The sequence below is a fragment of the Nansenia antarctica genome (assembly GCF_963989245.1).
Source record: "Nansenia antarctica genome assembly, chromosome: 1".
NCBI classification, from domain to species: domain Eukaryota; kingdom Metazoa; phylum Chordata; class Actinopteri; order Argentiniformes; family Microstomatidae; genus Nansenia; species Nansenia antarctica.
The window spans coordinates 62,646,457-62,671,001 of NC_137674.1; the positions used below are offsets into that span (position 1 = coordinate 62,646,457).

A 24,545-nucleotide genomic window follows, 5' to 3' on the forward strand; every position below is an offset into this window, starting at 1 on the left:
AATATCTGCTTTTCGTTTTTTTCATAACAGGCAACTTGGAAGTTTTAAAGTACCACTCGATATAATATACAACAGTTTAACGATCACTAAATACTTATAATCTGTGGGTTGGATTCACTGTTGCCAGAGGCTACCGGTAAGTGATACCTGGCTTGTAAACATAGTGTAGCAACCCTATTCATTAATGTTCATTAATGCTTGAGTTCATGTTCATGTTCACACTGTTACTGTGTTGTGTGCCAATGGTGGGGGGGGGGGGGGGGGGGGAGAGCTCCGGTGAACTAAGAAAGTTGTGTATGAGATAGTTTACAATTAAACGCACAGATTACATGAGAGAAGCTATCTGTCATTATTTCAACCACTGTCCAAGTGGGGACGTTACAATACTTTCGTTTTAGAACGACACGTTAGCCGCTAGCTGTTAGCTGCGTTTTTAGCAGTCACCATTCTTGAGCAAAACATTGATACAAACAAACATTCAAATACTCGTGTCGTCTTGATTGTTTTTCCGATTTCAATGTATGACGCATCATTTGAAAGCTTACCATCTGTAGTTTCAGACTATGTAAACAAACGAAAAATTACGTAAGCAAATGGTTTATGATTTCACCAGCTAGCATCATGACATTGTCAGACTCATTACACACAGGTAGCTACTAGCCAACTCTCATGCCCGTGACCACTGACTACTACTGTTGTCATCACGTGAGTGACACGCCGGATCGCGAGCCCCAGATCGCTGCCTATTTTTTTTCTGGTGCGATCTGCGATCCAGCATTCAGGACCGATATCACGGCGATATGCGATATCAATATCGGATCGGGACATCCCTAGTAATCTATGTTGTTGTTGTTGTTGTTGTTGTTTGTCACTTGTCTGTTTGTATTTTGTCATAATTGTACTCTTTATTATTTTTACACTCTGTTGTTATGATTGTGATATATGTTGGGACCCTCTCTAAAACAAGATGACACATCTCAAGGGGTTTATCGTAATAAAGAAATTTAAATATCATCTCCCCCTCTCCCTAGGCCATGGAGAACGCCCACGTTGATGCCGTGATGATCCTAGGCGAGGCCTTCGGTTCCACAGAGCCCTTCTGTTTCGGGGACCAGAGCACCACGGAGCGCATCCACAACCTCATCCCTGTCATGCTCAAACAGCGCCTGACCCCGCCCCCTGAGGAAACCTATTCGCTGCATCGCAAGATGGGCGGGTCCTTCCTCATCTGTTCCCGCCTCAACGCCAAACTCCCCTGCAAGGCCATGTTCCAGGAGGCTTACGACAACTATTGGAGGGGCCGCCCCCAACGACCAACCTAAAGCCAGTGACGGACATTGCTGAGGGCCAATTGAATTGCATGGATGGTGTGGTTTGTCTTCAGGGGTTGGACGAAGTATGGGGGTGAGGGGGAGGGGGGGGATTTGTGTGGACTTTATCAGGGAGGGATGCGAAGTGAAGAACCAGCGTAGCCAACTTGCTCTGCTGTGAATTGAATGTATATGGATGATGATGATGGCACTTTTTGTTTTATATTCTTTTCTCTCTCTCGTCTCTCCCCTGAACCCTAAACCTGAATCTGTATCTTTTTATTGTTTCTGAGTGAGCTTCTTTTTTGGGGGGGGGGGGGGGAGTGTGTGTATATTAACAGTGGCCGTTTCCAACATATTCATCACAAGACTTGATCAGATGATTGATGTGCAAGAGGGGAGGCCGGCAGAGGTAGAAGTTGGAGGACGAACTCATTGTAATGCATGGAATGGAAAAGGAAAGGAAAGGAAAGGAATGGAATGACAATGAGCATTACAATAAGCACGTCCTCCAATTTCTACCTCCCCCAGACTCCACTGATGTACATATGCATTGAGATAAATGAGGGGGGAAATGTGTCTGAAAGTAAACCGTTATGCTAAATACTGAGAACAAAATTGTTGGTTTCTTCACACCAGTAGAAATGTTTAAAGGGTATCAAACACAAAGTGGTGATGAGATGTATTTCTATGAGGCACACCTAATCCAGGGGAGGCACTGTATAAATCAGAGGTATAAATCAGAGGACGGGCTCATTGTAATGCGTGAGTTGGAATCAAGCATGTTTGATACTACATAGTCTGATCCCAGATCTGTATGTGCTTCGGCCAACTCCTTTGATTCAATCAACAGTTCACTCACCAGGGTCCTAGGTTTTCTCACAGGAAGCTTGCTTAATAATGCAAACATTTCAGGAGTATGGTTGCGCAAGGTTAATCAACAACTGGCTCAAGTACTGTACTTATGACCTGGGATCAGGCTACATGATGCATACAGAGGTGTAAAAGGGAGTTGTCAGGTGTGGAATTAGTCACACTTATAACTAGCATACACAACATTTGACAGGACTATACTGTTTGAAAGATAAACTGTTGAGGACAATCTTATACTATACTTCTCCCTGATATGTCTCCTAGAAAACATGGACCTTCAGGCCATCTGAAATAGCATTTTACAGTACTTATCAATGAGATGTGGCCTGGTTAAAACATATCAGTTATTTTGTTTGTCAAAGTCGTGGGAGGGGACTGATGGATGATGGAGGGAGATGCCTTGTGAAAAAACAGAGCACGTATTCTCATTGGTTGACCTACCGGAAACCGGACCTGTAGATACAAAATGGAGTCCTTTAAGGTCCAATATGGAGTCCCTTAGAACCAAAAAGTTATTTTGGCCCGATAGGCCTGTGACCTGTTAACGTTTTTCCTTCAGTATCAGGGGAGACAACAGCAGGATTTATAATAGTTTTTTCTCAAAAACCACAATTGTAGAAAGTACCAGAACCTAACTGCGGTTTTCTTTCCTTGATGATAAAGAAAAATGAAAAAAGGCTGGCTATTCTTTTGAAACTGCCTGTAGTATTTTTTGAGGAAGGATGTTAGAAATGAATGACACTGTCTCTTTATATTGATGTCAGAAGAGTAAAGAAAAAAAAAAGATTTTAAATTTTCTAATCAATGGCATTCTTACCAAGAGTTGTAATACATATGAAAATATTAAATATTTGATTGAACACTTGTTCCATGTTATCTTGTATGAGTGAACACTGTACTTTCTATGAAAACAAGAAGTCGTCAAATAAACCACAGAGCAACTGAGCTTTCCACATTTTATTTTAAGTACACTTATTTTATTTTTTATAATGCAGTCATTTTACTATAGAGTCACAAAGACTGGCATTGCCATTCTGTAAAATGTCACAAACAGAAGTGCATATTAAATTGAATATACAGTAGTGACAGTGTGGGTCTGTAGCCTATAGCCCAATTACACTAAGTCACAGGAAATATGATGTATGATAGTATATATATATATATATTATATATACTATGTCAAAAAATATTATAACAAATTGGTGGTAGGGAATTAATTTGACCATACCTCAAACAATGCAAAAGAAAGAACCGAGGCCAATTGTTGCCTACTTTAACTGGGATGATTGCATGGGATGATCATTAAGATACAGTAGGAATCCTTAATTGAGTTATGCGAACCCTGACATTCGCGTAAATCTTGCAATGATGTCAATGGGACATTTGTGTGATGATTCGAGTTACGCACACGGATCTCGAGTTTAGGATTCCACCCCAAGTGATGATCACCAGAGTGCATTCTAGTACCCTTCTCTATCCTTCACCCAGAAGTGTGCACTTTCACACTTCCCGTCAGGCATTTAAAGCACTGGGTCTCACTGAGGATTACAATCTTTCATTCACTTCACCAAATACATTTGTCAAGGATCAGAACTACATAATAAAATAAAATACAAATTCAACTTTTTTTATGAGTACTTTGTGATTTGTGACCGACCGTGTGTTCAAAGAGACCATCGTCATATTTCCTCAAGGCAGCATATATGCGTTGAACTGCTGTTTCATTGACCTCACACGTCAGGAGCCCAAGAGAGTCGTGGAAGAAAACATCAACTTCCTCCACAATATTTCTCCGCTGAGCCTCAAATTTCTTTGGTGGGACATAGTGGGGGTCGAATGTGTGGTGCATCACCACAAGAATAGCATCTTTGGAATCTGTTGACACAGAGATAGTCGCTTATTTTTCAAATCATGTACACTTGGAACAGTGCTTCTCCTTAACACAAATTCACCCATTACAGAGCTGAACATAGACCTACAGAGTACTGGGTATACCCCTTTGAGTAGAACTAAAACAATGGTGTGAGAATCTGTGGGATAAAGAGAGAACAAAAAAATGGAGAGACATATGGATTCAAATGTGTGTTTAAGGGGCAAATCCACAGCCGTAACACCAATGTGTACTGTCAGGCTATATATACAGTATGCACTACAGTTGTTATTTTGGAAGGCTCTCACCTGGGACGTTCGACATTGCCATGCCTATGTCTGTCCCCATGCGAGATGTGATTGGACAGAAGACAACCATGACGTGACAGTCGTCAGCTCGACTCTCCTCTCTGTGCAGCCCCAGAGCGTCCACTCGCTCCATCAGTTTAAGGTGAGTGCCCAGGGTTGTACCACACAGCACAGAATGGACCTTCACTCTTGACACTGTTGTCATGTCAGAAACAACAGAGTAACGTGACATGTTTCCTGGGCGCCACAGACAGAACAGCAGCTGAGCAGTGTAGATATCAGGAGAGTCATACAGTATGTACATGGTGGAGCACTGCTACAATCACAACCAATAAAGGAGTTTTCTTATTATTGACATATTTGAACACGGATGCGTATGATCTCACCTGGCCGTATCACTTGTTTTTTAGGTTGATTTCCTCTGACTATTGATGGGGTCCAATTGGACTTATCGCCATCATTTAACGATGAGGACCACATGAATGAACACATACTGTAACTTAAACTCCCTCTCTTTCTCAACACATTCACCTACTGTACACAATTCCCTTGGGCAATGATGTCGATGTGAATACCTTACAAAGCATCTGATTTTATGTATGAACATGTTTTACATTTGAATACTGACCTGGGTAGTGTTCTGTTGCAGGTAGAATCTCACCTCCACTCCCTGTGCCAACAGCTCTATTCAAGGACGTTGACATTTTCGTTAGGAGAGCTAAACAGATGAGATAACGAGACAAGCAAAGGAGGCGTTAGTGAACGTTAAGGCCAGTTTAGAGCAAAGATCCGCGACTAGACCGTTTTAGAACGTCCAGCTTAATACCTATATCTAATATCTTAATACCATTGCAAAGTAGCCTTCATCTCTTCATCAACATCTGTGGAGTGAAGCTATGGAACAGTTTGAATGTGGAGTTGAAGCAATGTCCAAACATAATCAAGTTTAAAATAAGGTATAAAAACATGGCCTTCATAATGTACAGGAATGGTGCTGGGGGGTTGCTAATTACAAGGTGTTTACAGGGGTTATTGTTTATTTATTATGATTTATCATTTGGGTTCCTAAATATGTATTCTTTATTTTCTTTTTTTATGTAGTTAAGTATGGAAATATGATTTTGACTTTTGGATATGCAATATTTGTATATATTATGAGATTGTATTCAAGTGCATTTGAACAGGAAGCATCTTTATGATTTATGGAGAAGGGGTGGGATGTTTGTACTTCTCACTCCTTTTCAAATTATGTGAAAATAAATAAAATAAAATAAAATAAAAATGAAACCAAGTTAAATGGCAATTATTTCATTCGCTTTATGCTTTTTAATTCTGTTAGTTTTAGTTTTTTTGTTTTCCGTTATATTCATTATTGTTGCTGTTTTGCACATATTTGAATCAATCAAAAACATAAAGTATTATTGTTATTTATCTACCACAAGGATTGGCTCGCTGATGTCCTGCTGTTGGAAGGTCATCTGGTGTGGATGGACCACTACTCTGAGGACCCCTGCTGGGTTGGTCTGTGGTATCCAGAGTTCTATCAACTGAACTTTTCATGGAACATTCCAGCAGTTTAATTTGTGCCCGAATGAAGTACTGGGCATTGGCGAGCTGCTTCTCCACATGTTTGAGACTGGAGAGATAGTCATACAACACTCCTCCCGCAGCCAGTCCATCTGTAAGGTGACAATGAGCAGTGTTATCAAATCATAACATTGAACTAAAGTATTGTCCATAATGTTTGTCTTTAAGGAATTCAATGTGTACAACTACATCATATTATTATTATGATTCATCCTACTATGACAATCAACGGGGCATAGCTACTGTATGGCAGCTCTCTGAAAAAGGTACATTTTCTACATCCACTTACTTTCAATGACATCATCTGGGACGAATCCCCTTAGTTCCTTCAGAATTGCATCAATAGGTTTACATGTGTTCTGAGAAGCAAAAAGATACACACAAACCATTACTGTTATTTGTCCATTATTTGTTTGGTGCGAATGCCTAATATTGTAGTGATTTCTAAATGAATGTGATTTTTCTCTATTCTATTCTAACTATCTTAACTACATGACCAAAGAGAATGGTAGGCATGATAACCAACCTGTTTAGATTTGTCAATAAGTTCACTGATCTTGCTTCTGATTTTGAAATTCTCCACCCCTGGCACAAGTTCATTCAGATCTTCCCGTGTTAACTTTTGTATTTCAACGTCTGTGTTAACTTCTGCTTCTAAAAGACAAACAAAATACAGCAGTTAGGGTGACACTCCAGTGACAATACATTAATTGAGATGCACTATGCATTTACCATTCCCATAAAGGAATAAAGGCAAAGGGCTACGTTCACACTGCAGGTCTTGATGCTCAATTACGATTTTTTTACACAGAGCCGATTTTTGTTTGGCAGTTCACATTACTTTTAAAATGTGACCTATATTTGACCTAGGCCTATATTGACTCCCGTGTGAACATTCCACAGCGCTGAACAGACCTGCATGTGCAGAAGGACAGCGCACTGTTTACAATAATAATAATACATTAGACTTATATAGCGGTTTTACACTCAAAGACGCTTTACAAACGGAAAAGATCGAGTAGTAAAATAAAAAGAAACAAAAAAAGAAATAAAAGAAAGTATAGGGGTCTAATTAATTTGTAGATTACTAAATCTAAATCTAAGTGTCTTTGTAGGGTACAGGTCTACTCTGTATACTGTCTGCAAGTATATCTAGATTTATGATATATAATATATATGATAACATGATAACATATATAGGATAAAGTTACAACCGGATTCATTTTCAAGTTTTTGTGCAGCGGAAGCCAGCAAAGATATGAGCAAGTGCGTCTAGAGTGCAGGGTTGCCTGATGGGGCGGGTTACCGCCGAATGGGCTACTGGATTTAGCGGTTGGTTAGGCTGTAAATTGGCAATCCCATCTGGCAACCCTGCTAGAGTGAGGTAAAAGTCGCATTAAAAGTGACTTGACAATTCAGACGGCGGGCACGTTGCTAAATATCAGATATGTATCCGCTGTAATACCACCTCTGGAAGCGACCCAGGTCGGATTTAAAAAAGGTCAGATTTCAGAAATCAGACTCGAGTAGCGTGTCGGCAAAAAAATCGGATTTGGGTCACATTTCACTGCAGTGTGAATGTAGCCTAGGCCAGCTTACCTTTAAAAACAGCTAATACACCTGCACCCATGGGAAGGCCCCTGATTTGATCGTTCAAGCTTGGAGGACAAAATGCCTAGGGGAGGGACAGAGGTTTATAAAGGCTATGAATTGGACCAAAACATTATTCCTAAAAGTCTACTGTGGTAACCTAACTTATGAATAATGGGAATGCCATCCAGGATTCAAGTTAACCATTTATTGTAGAACGGTAAGTAACAACGTGGTACTCTGGTCACTTGCTAGCTTAGTCTGGGACCCCAGCTATTCAACAGGTAACTCAGCCCAATGCATCTGGTGGTCCCCTACTGGCGTGGGGTGGTACTACAGGTAGTCTAACCAGGATATCACATCTACATTTGCTATAATTTTTATTAAAAATAGCATACCTGATTACTCATGTTTTCACACGCGGATGCACTGAACTTCTGATCACATCTGACCTTTAATTATAACAAGGCACACGCGCGCGCGCGCGCACACACACACACACACACACACACACACACACACACACACACACGAAGTGTTTATACCTAAAAATGAACGATTAATGTGAGGCCAAGAAAAACATTCTCACATAATCATCATTATACTAAACGCGGCAAAAAGCGGAGGCAATATTGTCGACTTACCTAGTGAACAGACTTCACTTCTGTCAAGACACCTGCGGAAACACATTTTCCCCCCCACAATCGGTAGTTACATTCGTTTCTTCTACACATGAAAGTGAAAGACAGTCACTCATCCAAATTCAATCAGCCAGCAACACGACAACTCCCCTGCACACGCTGATTGGACGGCTTTGAGATTGATGTTCATGGGGCCCAAAGAATACAGTTCCTGTTCCGCCCACCTCGTGTATGTGGGGAAACTCATTGGTGGGAAATCAAGAGTTGGAAGACACTCGGCTGTATGCAGTCCATAGTGTTGAAAGAGTTGACTGCACATTAGGTCTTTAGGTCATTTCTATACTAAATGGAAATTATGTTAATGAGTAGGAAAAAGTGAGAGTTAAATGACACTCCCCCTTTAATGACACTGCACAATAAAATTGGCACTCACTCAGGTTACATCAAGACAAGTTATCTTTATTTAAGTATATAGAATTTCTCAGGACCATTTCATACATGATTAATACCCAGAGTCTCTGTCAATGTGTCTGTCTTTATTGAATTATCCTTTGTTTATATAGGTAATCCCGTTTAAAACATCTATTCTACAACAGCATGTTTGGATACTGGATTCTGATAGCAACAGTGGTAAATATCCCAACCACCTTCAGTTCAGGCCGCCTCCCAATCAATCTGAGAACACCTGTGCTGACCTTCAATGCAATCGTTGATCTTGTTTATGGCGGAAAGGATCAACTTTACTGTAATCCAGACTATCTGTTTCTAAGGCTCAATGCTTAACTTTATAAAGCCAGGATAGTTTTTCAGTTTATCAATTGTGACATTGAAATACATTTCACAAAAAGGGTTAGGGCGTGCTGGCTCATGACACTTTTACTGCTTTGTAGCTTCTGTCTCATCACCAGGAGTATTTGAGGGCTGGGGAGCAGCAGTGCCATCTGTAATGCCGGCTGCAGTCATCAGTCCACTCAGTCCACATAGACAAATAGACACTAAAGAAACATAAACACATCAGAGGTTAGTAACACTACAACTACTGATGTAGTAGTTTCTGCAAATGTGCAAGCCACTGGCCCATAACATGTCCTTATTGTTTCATGAATAATGATGTAATTGTTATTAGAGGTGCCATATGTGTATCAGATAGCTGTGTGACACTCTGTAACATATTATGACCATATTATACTCAGAGATGAAGAGTGTCTCTGCTGTGTTCGAAATGGCATACTAGCATACTGCATACTAGCATACTCAATGAGTATATACACTGCATACTGCCTACTAAATTTTAAACCTCCATTGGCTAAAAGCTGTAATTTTGGCTCTACAAGTGTTAACATGTCATTTCATGAAGTTTTAATATATTTTCAGGCGAGAAAGTAACCATATATATTCCCAAAATGTGTCCAGTTTATCAAATTAACCTGTTGATATATCTGATCAGAAGTTTTTTTTCCCCACTTCTGTTCGCTAGCTACATTACTTTGCTTAGATACCTTCACTGCAGGGTTCAACAGAAATCGTAACATAATAGCTAAACAAGTTGTAAAATGATTTGGGTGGGCCAATATCTTTAGCTAGTTAAAATAACTAGCTTACTATATTGTTGTCTTAGCAGTTGATAAAAGAACAGGATTCAATAAATAAAATAAAAATATATGAGCAATAACATATCTTGGGCAAGCACAATAACAACCAACTTGTCTGAAGCTATACTGGGACCATTCGTGACTGGGCTACAGGCAGTCAAATACTAGGCAAACGTGTGTGTAAGACACGAATAAACTTGGATTTCATGCATTTCAAGTGGCATCTTTGTAAGCATGACAACGTAGTCATGTCTAAGAATGCATTTCACCATGTAAATTCCCAATATAGTGAAAATACTGTACCACTGACACCAACACTCAAATCTGTGTATGTTTATTGCGAGCTTTCGCTCTGCAGGATCTCGGACCATTGTAAACAACAGCTGTATGACGAGTTTGTATGACGCAGTTTGACGAGACTGAAGAGATGCGCAATGCATTTTGGGGATTTAGTACCCCAGTAGTGTCCAGTCATGGCATACTCAAATATTCAGCAAAATCTAGTAGGCTATACATACTAGATTTCTTGCATACTGTACAGTGTGAACGCTCTCGCATACTCAAATCTACGTCGAGTAGTATGCTAGTAGCCTATGCCATTTCGGACACAGCCATATATGTCTATCATAGGCCATAACACTGACAAATTGTTGTTTGGTGACATCATCAAAATGAGACATTACCATAGGATGCAGAGTGTAGTTTGGATTCATGACATATAAAATAACTGTCCTTTGACATTCATCGTGAAATTGATTTGACTTGTGATTGAGGCCCTGTCCACACCTATACGTTTTTTTGATAAACGTTTTTCGTATATAAAAATATGCATGTTTAAACGCAATATAAACGCTGTCATTGAGCATTCCACACCAGTAGTCGGCGATATAATATTATCCCCATAGCCCCGCTGGCCAATCAGACGCCTCTGTCTCTCAATGTTCTCGATCATTAACTGTGCATTTATCTGTAAACAGGTTAAAAGTCCAGTTAACAGTGAAAGAACTAGAAGCACTTTGTTCACATCCATTTTCCTCGCTTGTGTAGCCTCGAACACCGTTGCCTGTTGTAAACATAGTAGTTACTGGTGCTAGGATATGACGTTGGAGGGAACAGCAAACAGCTGCAGTGCGCATGATCATAGAAATCTACGCGCACGAATTCCAAAAGCTCCGTCTATCTCGTCCACACGTCAAAAATATACGGCGAATATACAGCGTTTTTAAACATCTTCACTCTGGCAGGCGTTTTTAAACATCTTCGTTTTCAGGGGGCAAAAACTCGTTTGCGTCTGGACGAACCCCCCAAAACGAATATAAAAATCCACGTTTATCAAAAAAACGTATAGGTGTGGACAGGGCCTAAGGCCAATGCACACGGCGTGCGATTTTGTCGCACGACAACATTCGATTCTCAATTATTTTAATTATTTCAATTGGTGTGAATGGAGAATCGAATTTTGTCGTGCGACAATATCGAATCGCACACCGTGTGCATTGTCTCATTCAAAACAATGGAATCGAATTCGGCGGTGCGACAAAATCGGGACCGTGTGCATTGGCCTTTACTGTATTAATACAACAATTATGACATCAAACAATACAATGAAACCTACCTAAATTGGTCAGGTAATCCTTTAGACATGAGAGAGACATCATAAAGGAGTAGAAATCTGAAACCTCAGGATGTATACCAAGTTCCTTCAATATCTCTTTGACTGCATCATCATTGCGAGGACACTTCAGTAGTCCATGGTTCTCATGGAACAGACAGTCCACTGTCAGTATGACATCATTTCTGGTCACTAGTCTGCTACTGTCAGGTACAGTGTAGTCTGGCTTAAAGGTGTGATGCAACACCACCAGAATGACAGGTTTATCAGCTGTCAAGACGGGAACAAAATGCAGGTCAACTGAACATAATCAAGGGATCTTCTTACCCATCCATAAGCTAAACATAAATAAAAAATAAATAAAAAGGATACTGTCAAAACAATTGCATGAAATGTGTGTGCAAGCTGAACACAAATCTTAAATATATTCTACTCTTGTACCTGGAATCTCCTTCTCTGCTGCTTCAATGTCAGTCCCAGCACGAGAGATAATGGGACAGAACGCCAGGATGACATCACATTCTTCCATTGATTTTGCTTCAATCAAGCCAATAAGACCTTCTTTAAAGGCCTCATGAGACCCCAGAGTATTCCCAACCACAACAGGGAAGAATTTCTTCATCTTTGATTGAATCAAGGAAACACCTGTAAAGAAGTGTCTGGTGTGAGGAACCCATTGATGGTGGATCCCTTCTTCAAATACGTATTTCAACATCAATAACTCTGATAAACAATCCCCACCCCCACACACTCTGTTGAACAATCCCCCCCCACACACACACTCTGTTGAACAATCCCCCCGCCCACACACACACACACACACACACACACACACACACACACATAAGGGTACAATCACTCTCAGTATCCCCCACCCGGCCACTGTGGACAATCCAATTTAGCCTTTGCACTACTGATGGTTACACACACCCCTGGTTAATGTGAACACTCAATTCACATTAACTGTGAAGTGAACACTCAATTACCATACATATATATGTGCATAGCTACCTTAACTGTACATAACTGCTCATAACTGTATATACCTCTAACTACCGTACTTGCCATACTGTACCTATCACTGTCATGTTTATCATGTTTTATATCACTATTTGCACTTCTGGTTAGATGCTAAACTGCACTTTGTTGTCTGGTACTCTGCAATGACAATAAAGTTGCAATAAAGATCTAATCTAACCTAAAAGAATAAGACTTTTAAGCATTGATTGAACATTGTACTTTGTATTTGTCATGTAAACTGTATCTGTATTTGTAATATATTGTATATTGAGGTGTTCTGTATGTATTGTGTATTACTGTTTGACGGATTGCACATCTGACGTAGGTTTTGAGTGGGTAATTGATGTATGGTTTACCAACTAGGGTTGACAGACCGGACGAGCTTCCGTACTTTTGAGGAGTTGTAGGGGCATATGGCTTTACTTATGTGACCTAAGGCCTAGGCTACACAACGACAAAATGACGACGAAACGCAATTCCGATTTCCGTTTTCTCATTGTTGCACAAAATAATCTTTGGCCACATGGAACCGCGTATTCAGGTACACTGGGCATGCGCTTACTGGTAGACCCAGAAAATGGTTAAAATATAATTGAGACAGTACCGTAAAATAATAGAAATTCATTAATTTTCATTCATTCTGTAGTATTGTCATAACTTTATTTAATATTGTATAAAAAGAGCTGATGCATAATAAACTTTATGATAATTGTTGAAGTGCCTCTTGCTAAGATGTTTCTAAGACGATAAATAATATCACAGCCCTGGTTTATCAAGTGTAGGCTATTTATAGCACAAGACGCTGAATGGTTGGGTCGCACCCAATGCGCACATACATCGATCAATTCAACTTTATTTATACAGCATATGGATGTTACGTGCCTAATGCCTAGACGCACACTTGTTACTTGCCGCTTTCATAATTTTATTTAGCCTATATAGCATGCATTGAATGTAACCTCAAGTGCTGAACAGTAAGTAAACCACGTCATCGTTATCGAAAAACGCACCCAATCGCGGACCACACCACTCCGAAAACGATATGGAAACACCCACCCAGCGTTATCATCTCATCACCGTCTCAGCTCACGAATTTGGCGGAGTCGTATCAGATCGTCACCGTTTCAGTCAAAACCGGCGCCGTGTAGCCTATGCCTAAGACTCACTCAGAAGCAGTGTTCCTAAATGGCGGTTCCTAGCTCCCACCAAGTGATTTAACAATTAAGTCATATCAATCAATGTATCAATCATACCTTTGTACTGTCATAAACTTCCTGTATCCCTGTACATACTGTACACCCAAAAAAACTTTAAAATGGTTATATTTGTTTCATGAGAGTAATTACCTTTTGAATAGTCCTTCTGCAACAGAGAGGAAAGAGCATGAAATAATCAATTGTTAACTTTTAATCAAAGTACATTCTTTTTTATCACACAGTTGATGTCTACTCAGCAGAGGTAATCTCAGAAGTCATCCAGTTTACAGTGGTAGCGTTATGTCGCTGAGTATACTTTTAAACTAAGTGATATGACTAAACATACCTCCTGGTCTTTCTTCTCTGCTTCTTTGGTTCCTCCGACTGGAAACACAACACTGCCATCCTGCAAAAATGTGGGTTGATGCACAGTATAGTTTAGTAACCTATCTTCCATAAAATACATTTTCCCATCTGGACAAACAGCTTTATTTATCAGCTGTTAACACCTGACAATTTTTCTTTAACAGAACTGCACAGCTTCAATAAATGAATATAGAATAGGGTGAGTTACGTTTAGATTATTCTGGATCTTTTTAACAGCTTCTTTATTGAGAGGACACTTCAGTAGTCCCTGATTCTCATGGAACAGACAGTCAACAACAAGATTCAAACAACACATTCTCACTGTAGGGATTCATCATTTACAGACACATCAATCACTGTATTGATAATGGTGATACAAAATAATGCCAAACCTCTGCAGACATGTTAACTTTCTCCAAAATCTCTTTGACTGCTTCATCATTACGAGGACACTCCAGTAGTCCCTGGTTCTCATGGAACAGACAGTCTACTGTGAGTTTGATATCATCTCTGGTCACTAGTCTGCTGCTGTCAGGTACAGTGTAGTCTGGCTTGAAGGTGTGATGCAGCACCACCAGAATGACAGGTTTACCTTTATCTGTTAAAGGAGAAACAAAAACATGTCAGCTCTTAACAAGACTCAGGGATTAAAGCAAAAAAATATATAGGGCCGGTTTCAGAGACAAGGCTTAAGCCTAGTCCTGGACTAAATCACACTTTCAATGTAAAATCTCCATTGAAGATGTTTTTTAGTCTAGGATTAGGCTTAAGCCTTGTCTGTGAAACCGGCCCATAATCTCCTGACGGGAAAAAATAAATCTGGCCAAATCGTGGCTTTCCGTGCGCAAAGCGCTTGTGCGATTTTCCGTTCTACGTTCTAATGCTTTGACTTTTCTTTCGAAAAATGTGAACACATTTCCGCGTTGTAGAAAATCAATGACACATCGCTAGTCAACTAACACAGCTTGTTTTGGGAGCCTGCTAACAATGTAAAGTAGTGTTTTAGTTAACTAGGTAGCAGTCCAATCCATTTCGCTGCAGTATTTTGGCTTGACTAGCGAGTTTGTGTTGTGATTCTCAACAACGTTGAAACTTAGTTTCACCCTTTTCCATAGTTTTGAATAATACATGTGTGGACTGACGATGTAGCGCAGCCTAACTTATTCTAATAATTATTTAACATAGTTTTATTGTGATAATTATTCCCCCCTCCTCCCAGACTTACATGGTCACATTATTATTGGATTGGTTGTTTGCGTGCCGGGTGAAGTTAGCTAAACATTTAACCTGCTAGCTAGCAAGAGAAACATAATGTCACTCTCCAAAGGTCTAAAGAGGAAAGTTGATGGTGAAAACAGGGCATTTAAAGAGGAATGGACAGCGAACTACGTATACGTTCATCCTACCTGGTTTCATCAATGCAAAGCTGTTGTGAGACTCACATTTTACGTGCTCACAATGAATGTTCCCTTCCACCTATACATGCGAGTCGTCCTTTTCGTCAATGAATGCGATAAAGACGCACTAGAGGAATCGATTGGTGCATAAAAACCTTGAGAACTGCCGGATTAAAGTGACGTCCATAATAATAATAAATAATAATAATACATTAGACTTATAGCGCATTTCGAGACACAAAGAGTCCATATCACCAGATAGCCAACAAATAGTGACCGATGGAGATGCCAGTTTTCTCATTAAGTAAGATTTAATAGCCTAATATAATTGTTTCTATTTTTAATGAATGGCTCATTCTAATTATTATCCCTAGTAATGTAGCGTGTTTGCTCTGTCGAAGGGTCCGCTCCACTGCAGATCTGCCTAAATGACACCCCATGGCAGGAATATGAGCATGAGGACCTGGAACAGTTCACGTCGTCGGTTCTGAACCACATAGTGAACTGCACCAACTCAGTCACCGTGGACAAACGGGTCCGGGTCTACCCCAACACGAAGCCATGGATGACTGGGAAGGTCCAAAAACTGATCAACGAGAGGGACAACGCCTTCTTCGCAGGGAAGAGCACACCGCTGTACAGCACCACCAGGGCTAACCTAAAGCGCGGAATCAAAGCGGCCAAGGCAGACCACAGAGAGAAGATTGAGGAATGCTTCCTGAGCAACGACTCCAGGCGGATGTGACAGGGGGTTCAGCACATGACAAACTTCAGAGCCAACAGGCTCACAGCCGCAGAGGACGACCCCCTGCTGGCGGGAAAGCTGAACACCTTCTACGCCCGGTTCGACGAGGGGCGAACGGAGGTAACCACAACACAAACACCACTCTCTCCAGCTCTCAGCAGCCTCACCCTCACAGAGCATGAAGTGAGACGTGTGCTGAAGGCGGTGGACCCCAGGAAAGCCTCGGGGCCGGATGGCGTCCTGGGACGGGTGCTGAGGGACTGCACCGACCAGCTGGCCGGGGTTTTCACCAACATCTTCAACCAGTCCCTGTCCCAGGCCACCATCCCACCCTGCCTGAAAACCTCAACTATCATCCCAGTCCCGAAGAAAAGCACGGTGAGCTGCCTAAACGACTACCGCCCGGTGGCACTCACACCAATCATCATGAAGTGCTTCGAGAAACTAGTCCGGGCCCACATACTCACACGCCTCCCACCCAACCTGGTCCATACCAGTTCGCCTACAGAGCCCACAGGTCCACAGAGGACGCCATCGCGACGACTCTCCACGCCACTCTATCCCACCTGGAGAGGGGAAACAGCTACGCGAGACTGCTCTTTGTGGACTTCAGCTCCGCCTTCAACACCATCCTTCCAGACAGGCTAGTGACCAAACTACTAGACCTGGGTCTATCACACTCTATATGTGCATGGATCAAGGACTTCCTGACCGACCGCCCCCAGAGGGTGCGGGTGGGCCCCCACACCTCCACAGCCCTCAGACTCAGCACTGGGTCCCCCCAGGGCTGCGTGCTAAGCCCCATCCTCTACAACCTCTACACCTACGACTTCACCCCCGTCCACCCCAGCAACTCCATCGTAAAGTTTGCAGACGACACCCCCGTGGTGGGATGCATCTCGGGGGGGGGACGAGGCGGCGTACAGGGATGAGGTAGAGCAACTGAGCAAGCTGTGCAAGGTTAACAACCTGCTGCTGAACAAGTCAAAGACCCAGGAAATCATCGTAGACTTCAGGAGGAAAAAGTCTGAGATCCAGCCCCTGCTCATCGACGGAGAGAGCGTGGAGAGAGTCTCAACCCTCCGATTCCTGGGGATGCACATGCGGGATGACCTGACCTGGAAGGACAACACAAAAGCCACCATCAAGAAGGCACAACAGCGGCTATAGATCCTGAGAGTCCTCAGGAAGGAACACAGCAAGCAGGAGATACTGGTGACCTTCTACCGCAGCGCAGTGGAGAGCATCCTCACCTACGCCATCTGCAACTGGTTCTCCAGCTGCACAACCGCGGAGAGAAATGCGCTACAGAGAGTCGTGAGAACAGCCCAGAAGATCACCGGCGCCCCCCTCCCCTCTCTGGAAGAGCTGTACAACACACGCTGTCTCAGGAAGGCCTCCAAGATCTCCAGGGACCCAACCCACCCTGGGTACGAACACTTTACCCGGCTGCCCTCGAAAAGGCGGTTCAGGACCATGGCCGCAAGGACAAACAGACTGAAGAACAGCTTCTACCACAGGGCCGTCCAGGCCCTGAACACAGCAAAGACCTAGGTTCTGGGCCCTGGACAGTCTGGACGGATTGATGGCAGCTGCTGGACTGAAAAAATCAGGTGTAGTGCTGAGGCACAAATATGTACATTTCAAGCCTGCAAACTGCGACACTTTAAATAAATGTGCAATAACACTATTGTGCAATATGACAACCCTAGTCGTCTATCTGTACAGTATAGTATAGTGGATAGTGTACATAGCCTTTATTTATGTAAACCAGCTCCTTCCCTTCTTGTGTTTTTTTTTTTAAACGTTTTTTTTTTTTCTTTCTTTTTTTTCTTTCCTAACACCAGGGGAGCCACCCCTCCTACATTTCGTTGTTTGGTACCTGTACTGTAGCAATGACAATAAAGACCATTCATTCATTCAGGAGCATATAGGCTAAACGGATTCAGCTTTTTTTTTTTGCCGATTTTGTTGTCAATGTTTTTCATAAAATTAAACTGCATTTGCTTTGTTACTGTTCACATGTGTGGTGCAGTCACATTCACATAGCCTATAAGTAAACATTAAGTTTGAATGATTTACTGAGCTGGCGTTACTTTTTTCAAACCGCTATTTCAGCACCACGCACCATGTCCACCTACTTCTCACTATGAGGGGTTCAGCGTCAGTGCACCCCGCTCTGTTACTGTCGCATAGTTGTAGCCAATAAAGGCCTATATGTAGGCTATATAGGCTATTATATATCATTTATATACCTAATACCAACATCAAAATAGATTGTATGCCTCTACAAATCATATTACACCAGGTATAATCCGTCACAACTTGGAATAAATCTGTCGCAACTTGGAATAAATTGACGGAAATCCGTCGTAGCGATGGAGAACTTTAATCCCTGTAACAAGAGCAGGGCAATTACATTGGCTGAAGATGGTATAACGCTCATACGGTATATCACTATTCCCAAGGAATCAGCCCATTTGAGCACACTGGAATCTCCTTCTGTGCTGCTTCGATATTAGTCCCAGCACAAGACGTTTTTTGCAAGACGTGCTTGATCAACCAACAAGATTCTGCCCTGACTGAATTACCTGGAATCTCCTTCTCTGCTGCTTCAATGTCAGTCCCAGCCCAAGAGACGATGGGACAGAACACCAGGATGACATCACTCTCCTCCAGTGATTTCACCTCAGTTAGGCCTTTACTGCACAGACTCTTTATAACTTCCTCATGAGACCCCATAGTATTCCCAGTCTTCAAACTGAAGAATTTCCTCATTGGCACTACAGAGAGACAGAAACGGTCTGTGAGGTGAACTTTGGAGGTGTTGGGATCACACTCCTCATCCCTGTTAAATATGTTGGCATGATATAAAAGCCAACATGATGCAATAGTTTCCTCTAACAAGACAAAAGCTTTATAGATTAAAATGATGTATGAGGGTTGTACTGGCTTTGGCATCTTTAAGGAGTTGTATAGGGGACTTACAGTAGATAATACTCAGGAGCAGTTTTTAAATTGGCCCTTTCCACAAGTTGATTGAAAAGCGTGTCTACTTATTGCGCAGTGAAGTCATATAATTGTATCTGTCATATATAATTGTATTGTTATCACTTCCTGTATTCCAGTACACTCTTAGAAAAAAGGGGTTCTTCATTTGTCCATATATAAAATAATAAATACATATTTTGGTTTACATGTAAACAGTTTTGGGTTCCATTGAGAACCCTCTTTGGAAAGGGTTCAGTGTGGAAAGGGCTCAATGTGGAACCCAAAAGTGTTCTACGTGGGACCCAAATGGTTGTTTAATGGGTGCCCCTACAGGGACATGAAGAACCCTTTTTTGGTACTCACTAGAACTTTTATTTTTAAGAATATATGACAATAACCATTGAAAGCTCAATGTTTGATTCAAAAGAGTAATTACCTTTTGAAGACCCATTCTGCAACAGAGAGAAAGGAGCATCAAACACAAAACTCTTAACTTTTAATCGAAATACATCGTTTCTGATCACAAAGTTGATGTCTACTCAGCAGAGGTAATCCCAGAAGTCAACCACGTCGCTGTGTCTCTCTTTAAAGTAGCATAGTCTGAGACCAAACATACCACCGGGTCATTCGGCACAGCTTCTTGAGCTTCTTTGGCCTCTTCATCTGAAACAATATAAAAGTCATCCTGCAAAAAAATTGGTTGTTAGAGTAGTAACCTACATAAGTTTGGAAACTGCCCATATACTATATGTTAGTAGTAACTAAGTAGTGGTGGTCTAGTGGATAGTGGATAGTGAGTTGGACTTGTGATCGGAAGGTTGTGAGTTCAAATCCCGCCTGAAACCACTACTAGTGTGCCCTTGAGTAAGGTACTTAGCCCTCAGTTACTCCAGGGGGAATGTCCCTGTAATTCGTAATTGTAAATCGCTTTGGATTAAAAGCGTCTGCTAAATGGCAAAATGTATTAAATTATTATTATTAACTATGCCGTTATGTAAATTATGCAGTTAGTAACTGGACATACAGCTGATTAGGAGCACAAAATGATTTGACAATATGTTAAAGCTTTTAGACGCAGTTACTTCATATGTCTAGTGTAATTGTTGGTAATTTTGTAAACATACTGAAAAGTCTGAAATAATAATGCACATACTTTACTTCTCTTCATAGGGGTTTCATTGGCCTCATCCACCTGTGAATACACTTCATTTTTAAACAAAAATTTAAATTGCATTATATTTTAATTTCATACCTCTAAGAATAATATTCTACACTGAACAAAAATATAAACGCAACACTTTTATTTTTGCTCCAATTTTTCATGAGTTGAAATCAAAGTTAATCTAAATTAAGTTATCTAATGGCATTGACCACACTGGTACGGCTCGGTACGGCACGCATTTGTATCCTACCCATACCGTACTTTCAGAAACGCTTCTCCATTATACACAACAGACCTGGAGCGAGCGGGGACAGTAGGAGGAGTTAAGTGTCATAAGAGCACTGCACTTTAATAAGTGCCACTATACAGCTCAACGGGGGAAAATGCGATAAGAATTATGTCAAAATGCAGCACTATCATCATCAGATCAGCCTTAAAACAAGGGAGCAATGTATTTCTACGGAAAGGCTGTGGTTGACGCTTCCATTGGACTGACGCCGGGGCGCTCATACAATGCAATATGAGTGCTCCGGTGTCTTGCTGATAGTTTATATTTATACCGCATATGGATGTTACGTGTCTGTTACTTGCCGCTTTCATAATTTTATTTAGCCTATAGCACAAGTCATGCATTGAATGTAATCTCAAGTGCAGTTGAACAGTATTAAGTAAACCACAATACATGTGTGGGTGTCCGCGTCATCGTTATCGAAAAACGCACCCAATCTTCGACCACAAAACTAAATGTTGAAATAGCAGTAATACCATGTTCATTGATAAAATGAGATAAGGGATGGAAAGGGGGGATGGCAGTTTTAGAAGGGGGATGATGAAGTGCGCTGTGGAACGGTCTAGCATAGGCACAGCACATCGCCATAATAGAGATTTTTTTTGTTATGCTTGTTGTAAATAAAAGTTCTATGATGCATTGAAATGACATTAAACTAAGATAATAAGATGGTTATCATAATTGTTCTAATCTTTATTAATAAGTAATTACAGAAAAGGTAAATGTCATTTTCCGAGAGCAAAATCTGTTGTGGTATTTAAAAATGGCGGTTAGCAGTGAACTCTATAAACATGGGATGACGATGTTGTGACGATTTCCATTGACCAATCAACGGTCTGCAGCGTCACACGTCACACACAGCCTGGCATGGAAAGTACCTTTCGCTACCCCTTTCGAAGCGTGGCTAAACGGCTCGGTTGGCAGTGAAAGCAAAACAAACCGGGCTCGCACGGTACGGTAGTGGAAAAGTGCCATAAGCAACTTTGCACAGCCAATGAAGAGGAGTAGACCAACATTCCACGGGCCACAATCAACAACCTGATCAACTCGATACGAAGGAGATGTGTTGCACTGTGTGAGGCAAATGGTGGTCAGTCACACCAGATACTGACTGATACCCCCCCAGAATAAAATTTAAAAAAGCATATCTGTGAAATCCATGCCTAATAAATGTCTCTTTTCAAGATATAACTACACATTTTAGAGTGTCCTTTTAATGTGACCAGCCGATGGCACGCCTGTGCAATAATCATGCTGTCTACTCAGCATCTTGATATATGGCACACCTGTCAGGTGGATTGATTATCTCGGCAAAGGAGAAGTGCTCACCAACACAGATTTAAACAAATGTGTTAACAAAATTTGAGAGAAATAGGCCTTTTGTGTACAAAAGTCTTAGATATTTGCTTTCAACTTGTGAAAAATTGGAGCAAAAACAAAAGTGTTTTTTGCGTTTATATTTTTGTTAAGTGAATAGGCCTACCTACCATGTATTTCATTTTGTGGTAATCTGATCTCTAATTTGAAGTGATTGTGGAATAAGAAGTTACAATTATTATCTGATATGATTAATCATCAAAATAACTCAAGGAAAATGACCATGGGTCATGGCCGTTCTCACAATGCCACTGGTGTGTTGTGTTGCTTACCTCTGAGTCCGGGGGGGTTGAAGAACGTTTTTGTCCTGTAGAATGTTGTCCTTCACACACATCTGCCTGGCATTCATTTGGAGCTACTTGAGTGTTCATAGCTTCTAACAAACAATAATGAATTCATCAATTATGCCAAGTATCAAGCACGTAATGAAAATTGCATCCATTTATAGGTGGGGTTAACAATAACCCATGATTAAAATAACTCAACTTGTCGGCGACCTAGCCGTGACTTTTGACTATTGCAGATGCCCACGGTGAGATTGTTTGCAGTATCTAGGCTAATAAATTCGATGTAGGCTACCATTGGTCATAAGCTTACCTTCAATCTGCTCTTCGACGCTGCTTTGCTACAGGAAAGAAAGACTGATATTTAGGCCTGTAGTATTGGCCAAACTTCATAGAAAGTTATAACATTTACATGTATTTACCTGGCTGTTCATGATTCTATTTTCACGCGAAAAAGCCTGCGCCGGCTTGCCGTGATCGAACTTCTATCAGTGAGCGATAAATGAATATTTCGACGAAATATGATGGACATACATGAGCAGTTGTTTACCAGTTGTCGTCGCAGCTTACTTTCACTTTCAAACGATCTCCGAAGTCACCTGATTTCTGGTCAATCGGAAAGTGAAAGTAGTTTTAATATATTTTAATAGTTCAGTTGTTACTTGCACAATCAGCAACACAAGTTCCACATTACTCGTTGTAGTTAGTGAAGGGGCGGGAGGAAAGTGATCATAGTATCTAAAATCATACTGAATGATTATAAATTGCAATTTTGATTATTGCATTGCATAAACAAATAATACATACACAAATCAACAAAAATAGTTTGTAAGAAGCATATACTTTATGTTATGACATTTTAGATTGAATTGCACCGTTGGTGTTTTCTGCATACAGGACAAAACATTATCAATGGATCACTTATTATATGTAGTTTTCTTTGTTTTCATTCCATGCAAGCAGTCTCCTACCACAACACCATAACATTAGTAATAGGTTCTGGGTTCTTCTATTGTCATTATAATATTTAGCAGTGACACTCATCATTAGCAAGGAGTATATTTCATTATATAAAAACTGAAAATATGACCAGTTGATAAAAGGTAGGTACAGTATAGTGTAGGAAGTGGGTGTTATGTTGAGTGAGTGGAATAATAGTTATTATGAGGTGGTTGTCATGAGGTGGTTAGAGATTGTGGAGTTGTTGAAGAGGCATAGTTAAAGTATAGTGGGGTAATTATGATTGGCTACCTTGCAATTGACTTTAGAAGTTTCGATCCAAATCACAGAATAGTATATGAAAGGGCCAAAATATGTGTAACGGGACGCCCAGTTGAATGTGCCATGTAGTAAGTTGTATTATATATAGTGCAGTCCAAGTTGTATGTGTGTTCCTGTGTTACTACTTTTTTTTTTCATTTCATCTCCTGCTCTTGGTCATGCAGCAAGCAGGATTCCACCAAGTGTCCTGGAAAAAGAAAAACTCTGCACCTCTGCCACACCTCTGCAGAAATGTTAACTTTCTTCAAAATCTCTTTGACTGCTTCATCATTACGAGGACACTCCAGTAGTAGCTTCTCATGGAACAGACAGTCCACAGTGAGTATGACATCATCTCTGGTCACTAGTCTGCTGCTGTCAGGTACAGTATAGTCTGTCTTGAAGGTGTGATGCAGCACCACCAGAATTACAGATTTACCATTATCTGTTAAAGGAGAAACAAAAACATGTCATCTTCATTTTTTGTGCATTAACTTTTGCAACATGTGCTTGATCAACCAGCAAGATTCTGCCCTGAATGAATTACCTGGAATCTCCTTCTCTGCTGCTTCAATGTCAGTTCCAGCCAGAGAGACGATGGAACAGAACACCAGGATGACATCACTCTCCTCCAGTGATTTCACCTCAGTTAGGCCTTTACTGCTCAGACTCTTTATAACTTCCTCATGAGAACCCATAGTATTCCCAGTCTTCAAACTGAAGAATTTCCTCATTGGCACTACAGAGAGACAGAAACGGTCTGTGAGGTGAACTTTGGAGGTGTTGGAATCACACTCCTCATCCCTGTTAAATGAGTTGGCATAATATAACTTTACTACAGTAAAGAGATATAAGAAAAATGTCTGTTGAAAACCTATTGCACTTCTTAGTCTTGTATCTCCTATCCACAAACACAACACAACCACACACACAATTGAACAAATCATACAATATTCATGTTTCAACAATAATTACCTTTTTTTCCCAACTGCAACACAGAGAACAAGTAGAAATGACATGAAAAGCTGAACTCAGTTATGAAGTCTTTCATATTTTCTTTCAATCATGGAATATC

At 40.9% G+C, this 24,545-nt stretch overlaps 3 protein-coding genes across 6 annotated transcripts in view; 1 reads left to right on the plus strand and 2 right to left on the minus strand.

The window, feature by feature from the left end:
• The window catches only part of coq8aa (coenzyme Q8A-a), a 45,834-nt gene extending 42,783 nt beyond the window's left edge, over positions 1–3,051 (plus strand). For both annotated transcript variants that reach the window (XM_080545346.1, XM_080545347.1), the window contains exon 15: positions 1,032–3,051. In XM_080545346.1, coding sequence (XP_080401472.1) covers positions 1,032–1,322 — 291 coding nt within the window. In that variant the 3' untranslated portion in view covers positions 1,323–3,051. The remainder of the gene's footprint in view (positions 1–1,031) is intronic.
• LOC308170565 (uncharacterized protein) lies at positions 1,587–8,238 on the minus strand. Of its 2 annotated transcripts, none has more exons than XM_080545367.1 (9): positions 8,183–8,238; positions 7,937–7,990; positions 7,548–7,623; positions 6,475–6,602; positions 6,238–6,307; positions 5,798–6,040; positions 4,990–5,079; positions 4,362–4,556; positions 1,587–4,058 (listed from the first exon to the last, which is right to left on the minus strand). In XM_080545367.1, the coding sequence occupies exons 2-9, from the start codon at positions 7,946–7,948 to the stop codon at positions 3,802–3,804; spliced, it is 1,071 nt and encodes a 356-aa protein (XP_080401493.1). In that variant the 5' UTR covers positions 7,949–7,990; positions 8,183–8,238; the 3' UTR covers positions 1,587–3,801. The 2 variants fall into 2 exon arrangements, with proteins under 2 accessions (XP_080401493.1, XP_080401492.1); XM_080545366.1 differs by having other exon boundaries at positions 4,362–4,598.
• A 456-nt stretch (positions 8,239–8,694) lies between these two features.
• Positions 8,695–22,768, minus strand: LOC308165670 (uncharacterized protein). Of its 2 annotated transcripts, none has more exons than XM_080539821.1 (13): positions 22,633–22,768; positions 22,524–22,551; positions 22,199–22,299; positions 20,252–20,290; positions 19,715–19,783; positions 19,535–19,550; positions 18,699–18,890; positions 14,358–14,563; positions 13,946–14,005; positions 13,750–13,765; positions 11,825–12,028; positions 11,387–11,653; positions 8,695–9,174 (listed from the first exon to the last, which is right to left on the minus strand). In XM_080539821.1, exons 1-13 carry the CDS (start codon positions 22,642–22,644, stop codon positions 9,056–9,058), a joined length of 1,329 nt encoding a protein of 442 aa, XP_080395947.1. In that variant the 5' UTR covers positions 22,645–22,768; the 3' UTR covers positions 8,695–9,055. The 2 variants fall into 2 exon arrangements, with proteins under 2 accessions (XP_080395947.1, XP_080395946.1); XM_080539820.1 differs by having other exon boundaries at positions 22,199–22,302.
• Between the last annotated feature and the right edge of the window lie 1,777 nt (positions 22,769–24,545).

Excerpts from the sequence above, each read along its gene's own strand:
- LOC308170565 (XM_080545366.1), bottom strand. Across the intron at positions 6,603-7,547 it reads TGTATTAGCTGTTTTTAAAG|AAGCAGAAGTTAACACAGAC; the intron begins GTAAGCTGGCCT and ends TTTGTCTTTTAG. Across the intron at positions 4,059-4,361 it reads GGCAATGTCGAACGTCCCAG|ATTCCAAAGATGCTATTCTT; the intron begins GTGAGAGCCTTC and ends CTGTGTCAACAG.
- LOC308165670 (XM_080539820.1), bottom strand. Across the intron at positions 19,784-20,251 it reads CCCCTATGAAGAGAAGTAAA|GATGACTTTTATATTGTTTC; the intron begins GTATGTGCATTA and ends ATTTTTTTGCAG. Across the intron at positions 9,175-11,386 it reads GGATTACCTGACCAATTTAG|TGTCTATTTGTCTATGTGGA; the intron begins GTAGGTTTCATT and ends ATGTTTCTTTAG.